This window comes from Phaethon lepturus, unplaced genomic scaffold (genome assembly GCF_000687285.1).
Source record: "Phaethon lepturus isolate BGI_N335 unplaced genomic scaffold, ASM68728v1 scaffold5978, whole genome shotgun sequence".
In the NCBI taxonomy this organism is placed as follows: domain Eukaryota; kingdom Metazoa; phylum Chordata; class Aves; order Phaethontiformes; family Phaethontidae; genus Phaethon; species Phaethon lepturus.
In genome coordinates, this window is record NW_010558200.1 from 32,998 (window position 1) to 39,168 (window position 6,171).

General features: G+C 47.3%; 1 protein-coding gene across 1 annotated transcript in view; it reads left to right on the forward strand.

Annotated features, from left to right (window-relative positions):
- BCL2L13 (BCL2-like 13 (apoptosis facilitator)) overlaps nucleotides 1-5,593 on the forward strand; it is a 33,465-nt gene extending 27,872 nt beyond the window's left edge. The window contains exon 6 of the mRNA XM_010292972.1: nucleotides 4,765-5,593. Coding sequence (XP_010291274.1) covers nucleotides 4,765-5,577 — 813 coding nt within the window. The 3' untranslated portion in view covers nucleotides 5,578-5,593. The remainder of the gene's footprint in view (nucleotides 1-4,764) is intronic.
- The last annotated feature ends 578 nt before the right edge of the window (nucleotides 5,594-6,171 follow it).

Genomic DNA, 6,171 nt, shown 5'->3' on the forward strand with positions numbered 1-6,171 from the left:
CTGAGGCACTGACAGGGAAGTTAAATTGTAAGGACAGAAAGGAATCAGCCAGGCTTTATAAGGCTCTGATTTATAGGGCACCAGCGACTGATAACTCTTTTGAGGTCAATCCAGCCTGTACAGCATGAGAAAAGGAACAATGAAGTGCTTGAGCCTCTTAGGCCCTCCCTAAAAAAAAGGATGGGTGTGTAGTGTTGGTACACACGTTAATGAGGTATTTGAAATGTTGAGGGGTTGTCGGCGTTTCCCCGCTTTACCATCCCTTCATTTCCTTACCCTCTCCAAAGCAGTTTATCCTGCACATTACCCTCAGCGTACGCCCAGATCTTACCCGTATTTTGTGGGAAGTGTGTCTCCAGTCACAGTGCTCAGTAAAGCACATGGCCTTTAAAAAATGCCCTGATCTGTGGGAATAACTAAAATAACTCATGCCTGATGCTTGTATGTTAGCGTTGCCTCGCCATCCGTTTGCTACCCTGCTGAGGATCTAGCATTACATCATACTGAGCTAGGATCCTTTGCCCTGGGCAGCTACCAGTCCCTGTAGTATCTGTGGCGGTACTTCATCTATTTATTTTACTTGTTTTTATCACAGTCAAATAATCTGTGGCTTCCCGCTAAAGAACAGCTTCGATTTTCCTTATGAGAGAAGGAAAAGTTAAAGAGTGGTGGGTCAGGAGTAGAGCAGAAGCAGGGGCTGGAGGATTATGTGTGGAGGAGCACTAGGATGGCTTAAATTTCACCGCAGCCTCTGTACCTGGTAGTCCCCATTGACTATAGGTGGCTCCCTCCTCCCTACCGTGGGCTGCTGAGTCACTGCTCAAAGGCGCTTGGCTTTTGCCACTCTACCGTATACGGTGTATATATACGTATATATACCGTACATGACTTCAGGGGAATTTAGGCCATCTGAATATGGCCCTAGTTGGTGCTTTTTTTTTTTTAGTTCATTACTGAAAAGAAGTTTGCTGCAATTGCCAGAGCTCACGAGCCCGTAGAAGCATGGTGTGGTTTCGGAATAATTTTTTTATATGCTTCATGTTGAACCAGTCACAGCAGCATGGGTGCACTTCCAGCGGTATGTTAGGAGAAGAGCTGTTACCAGTTGTGTGTGTCCCTGTTCTTTTTGCGAACATCAGATCACAGACGTAGTCTGGTTTGTTGTGCTGTGGATGGGAAGTAAATTCATTCTCATTTGTGGAAGCGTAGAGTGAGCAGAGAAGAGGGTAGTATGGAGGCTCATGAGGTTGCAGGTTTTACCTCTGTGTACATTGTTGTTTAATTGCTGTTGTTCTGAGTCTGCATCTGCTGTGCTGTTCTCGAGTGTCTGGTGGGACAGGTCGGGGCTGTGTGTGGAGTCCCATCCTCAAGTGCTACAGAGCAACTCTGGCCCGCACTGCTCAATATTTGGTCTCTTTGGATCTGGTAACCTCTGCCTTTACTTAAGTTTCTTCTTTTCCCTTGCCCTTACTTTACAATGCTGGTTGCTTCCTCCTAGGTTGTAGAGCTCCATTTTGTTTTAATGGCCTGAGCTGCATTTCAAAAAAATTGAGTTCTTTTAGTGAAACATGACTTTCAAGAGGGTACTGGAGTCTTGAATTCTCAGTCACTGCTTGCAGAGCAGAACTTGCTTTGGATTTGTTGGCACGTGTGCAGCGTCTGAACATTTTCACAAACGTAGTGTGTTTTATCATGAGCCGGCAGTGTGCCCAGGTGGCCAAGAAGGCCAACAGCGTCCTGGCCTTTATCAGAAATAGTGTGGCCAGCAGGAGTAGGGAAGTGATTGTGCCCCCATACTCGTCACTGGGGAGGCCGCACCTCAAATACTGTGTTCAGTTTTGGGCCCCTCACTACAAGAAGGACGCTGAGGTGCTGGAGCGTGTCCAGAGAAGGGCAGTGAAGCTGGTGAGGGGTCTGGAGCACAAGTCTTATGGGGAGCGGCTGAGGGAGCTGGGGTTGTTTAGTCTGGAGAAGAGGAGGCTGAGGGGAGACCTTATCACTCTCTACAACTGCCTGAAGGGGATTGTGGCGACGAGGGTGTTGGTCTCTTCTTCCAACTAACTAGTGATAGGACGAGAGGAAATGGCCTCAAGTTGTGCCAGGGGAGGTTTAGATTGGATATTAGGAAAAATTTCTTCACCGAGAGGGTGGTCAAACATTGGAACAGGCTGCCCAGGGAGGTGGTGGAGTCGCCATCTCTGGAAATGTTCAAAAAACGTGTGGATGTGGCGCTTCAGGACATGGTTTAGGGGCCATGATGGCGCTGGATTAATGGTTGGACTTGATGATCTTGAAGATCCTTTCCAACCTAGTGATTCTGTGATTAATTTTTATTTCCTTCTGAATCAAGACTTCGTGGTGATCCTTGAGTGCTTAGTGAACAGCTTGATTGCTTTTACCTTCCCCTGAGGAATTCTGTGTACCGTTTCTTTTCAGAGTTTCTGAACATGTTACTGAGCCAGATGATGCTTCCCATATCCAAGCAATTTAAAGGCATTTATGAAGAAAACTTTCTTTTGAAGTGTTCTGTGAGATTCCTTTCCTCGTGCACAAATACCTTCCAAAACTCCATGGATTGAGAAGATGAGATTTAGATCCCACTCCTGCCAAAATATATTACGAAATCTTGATGTTCCCAGTGCTGTCGTTGTACTACAGCCTCCATTGTTATACAAAAGCCTCCAGGAATGGGTCCATCAAGCTTTGCCAAATGGCAAGGTGTTTTGAGGGAGTGGGTAGAGGAACCTCACTCCCATAGTCAACTCAGGCTCCACTGACCCCTTTTCACAAAGTTTATTGATATGAGAATAAATTCCACCTCGAAAGATTAGTTACTGCCCCAAAGTTGCAGAGACCCTTCAAGTCCCAGCATAGTGCTTTCGCCAGAGGTCCACCGGAGGTTCATCAGTGGCCAGCAGCATTTGTGCTGTCTCTCCTGTGCCTGCCAACTTGCTTTTTCGTGGGTTTTTTGTCTGTGGAGGTCCATCTCCCTGCTAGGGAAGCGAGGAACTGCAGTGCACCTGATGTCTCTGGGAGAGTCTCCACAAAGTCTGGGCCTCTCGTGCCTCCCCAAGAGAAGAGGGCAAAGGAAAGGGCTAGGAGCTCTGCGGGTACGTATGCCCGCTGAAAGTTAGAAACTGTTGACTCGTAGGCCATGACCTCCTTGCATATTAGGAACTTGCCAAAGTTGGGAGTTGCCAAAGCTAAAATACATTTTCCCTCTGCTCTCCAAGCAGGACACTGGTACCAGTTCGGCTGTTTTGGCATCACTGCGAGCAGGTGCAGCTGCTGGCCCTGGTCGTGCTCGCGCACGGGGGCGTCCCAGCAGGCCAAAGTGGGCACTGAGCAGGGTTAAAAACAACATGGCAAAATAAGGAATGTGTTTGTTTTTAACTTGGATCAGTTCCCAACACAGACCACTGCATGGATCCATAAAAAGCTGTGGAACAACCAAGGAGGTGTCTTGGAATGGGAAACCATTGGTAGGAGATTGGAGCAGAACCAACCCCCAAATTCAGAGGCGTCAGGAAGGGTTTAAAAAAGAGGAAGACAACTGCTTGGAGTGCTTTAGGAGAACTATTGCGTGTGGAAGGGAGCAAGGAGAAAGAGAACTGATGGATTTTAACATTTTTTTCATCATGCTATGATGGATCTGTACAGGAAAGCTTGATAATTGAATGAGGAATTTGCACAGAAGGGGCTGCCAGCACTGCAGTAGTTGATAAAATGTTCAAATAATTTTTGTTAGGAGCAAGAAAGTAATTGAATCTTTGTTGATGGTTTCACAGGCTTCTGTTACATGGCATAGCAAACTTTGGAGTTCCTCTCTGCCCCTCTCTCTTGTTTTTATGTTCTGGTATCATACTCATCTTAAGTTCATCTTCTGCACTGAATTTTTTTCCTCTTGTAATTTTCCCCTTGAAGCAAATGTCGTCTGTGTTATGTGCTCAGCAGTCCATGCATGACTAGGATTGCCAATGCTGTTCTCTCTGCAAGGAGGGAATCGGTCAGTATTTTACACTTGCAGTTCCTCTAACTGGAGCACACTGTCAAATTTTTAGAATGTCTACAGATGTTTCTTAGCTAAATGAAAACAAACCAACCCCTTCACCATCTTTGGATGTCTGTGCTCAGTTGTTTGTTTTAACTCGTGTAGCCAAAGATATGATGCCAGTCTTGGAAAGTGAACTCATTTAAGAACAGATGTGTTTGCTGTTAGTAAATGACTAGAATTACTATAGACTACAGGTTGTTGGAACAAAGTAGAAATACAGGTTTCAGAGAGCACTGAAAACGTAATATATTGATGTAAGAGAAACACTGTTAGATGAAAATGGACAAGCAATACAGAGCACTTGCACAAAATGGAAAGGGGAGTGGTATTCAACTGGGGGCTCTATATTTGTTGGTTTTGTTTTTTTTTTTCTTTGCTCGGTTTCAGTTTGGTTTCAGACTTTGGCATCTTGTTCTCTGGTTAATAATGCCCACATTGTATGTTTTGGTGATGTACTCGGCAATGCAGTAATGTCAGGGAAAGGAGGAGCTCACAGTAAAGCTCTTGTGATTCCATTCTCTGGAAATGCCAGCGGGACCAGCTGACTTTTGTAACCTCTGAAATGTACGTCAGGCGACCACTGCTCCCATAGAGGCCCTCTCGCCTTTCCACTGGCCTCGCTAAGTGTCCAGGTGTCCTGTTCCTTCCCGTCTGGGGGAGGTAATGCTGGAGCCATCGCTTATGTGTTCTGTCCTCCTTTTGGTTCGTAGGGGACGGTCTTCACTTTGGAATCCGAAGAGGAAGAATACCCTGGGCTCATCGCAGAGGACAGTAATGACATCTACATCCTGACCAGTGACAACTCGGGACAGGTGAGCCCCCCGGAGTCCCCCACGGTGACCACGTCGTGGCAGTCAGAGAGCCTGCCTGTTTCCCTGTCAGCGAGCCAGAGCTGGCACACAGAGAGCCTGCCGGTCTCCCTGGGGCCCGAGTCCTGGCAGCAAGTGGCCATGGACCCTGAAGAAGTGAAAAGCCTGGACAGCAACGGAGGGGGTGAAGAAAGGAGCGAGAACAACTCTTCCAACTCTGATATTGTTCACGTGGAGAAGGAAGAGATACCGGAGGGGATTGAGGAAGCAGTGGTGTCAGCTGCCGCTGCAGAGACCACGCAGGCAGCGTTTCCAGAAACCCCTGCTTCTTTGCAGGAAGTAAAACCTCAAGCTGAAATTGCTGCCGTGGAAAAAGCACACCCCTCCGCACTTCTGCGTACAAAACAGGAGGAAAAGGGAAAAGTGGCTGAAGAGCTTGTTGAACCCGAAATCCCCATTTTAAGTAAACCAGTCCCAAAGTTAGCCCCATCAGAAGAAAAGGCTGCACCAGAACCTGAGAAAATACTGCTTCCAGGGGAAAAAAAAGTGGGGAAAGAGGGCCGTTTGGAAGAAATAGAAGAGAAATCCTCTGCTGCAGAGGAGAAGCCTATCCTATTGCCAGAAGGGAAATCTATATTGCTGTACGGTGGGGCTGCTGCGGTAGCTATATTAGCTGTAGCAGTCGGAGTAGCGCTGGCGCTTAGAAAAAAGTAACGGAGCTCTCTTGAGGAGGGGGGCGGGGGGGGAAGAGAGAAGAGAACATGATCCAAAGGAGGGGGGAGAGAGAAGAGAGCACGATCCAATTCTTGTAGTTGTGTTACCTAAAGGTTGAGCTGCCTGCTGTTTAATTGGACATTTGAGTTACTTAATGGTGATGGGGTGAGGTCGTTCAATAAGCCTCCAGCTATGGACAATCACGTTTTTAGTAGAATTGGGGCGGGGACTGGTTTTTCGTGATTAAAGTACAGGGGTATTTTTAAAAAACAAACTAATAAATTCTGCAAATTTAAGAACTTAAGAGCAGGTGCTGAAGAAAGGGGTGCTCGTACTCTAGGAACTGGAACAGAGGATTCTCCAGGGGAAGGGAAGAGCCAGCTGCTGCCAACCCTTGGAGTTTTTGGCTTCTCAGACTGGCCGCTATTGCAGCTGTGCTGTCTTGTCACTTCCCGTCATGCCCCCGAGCCCTCCCCAACAAACATTAGCCAACCTGAGTCCTGTAGCGAGAGGCTGGTCTCCCTTTTGTTTTGGCTTCCTCTCAGGTACAGCACTGCTCCTTGTAGCCTTGCAGGTTCCTCCGAAGCCCCAGTG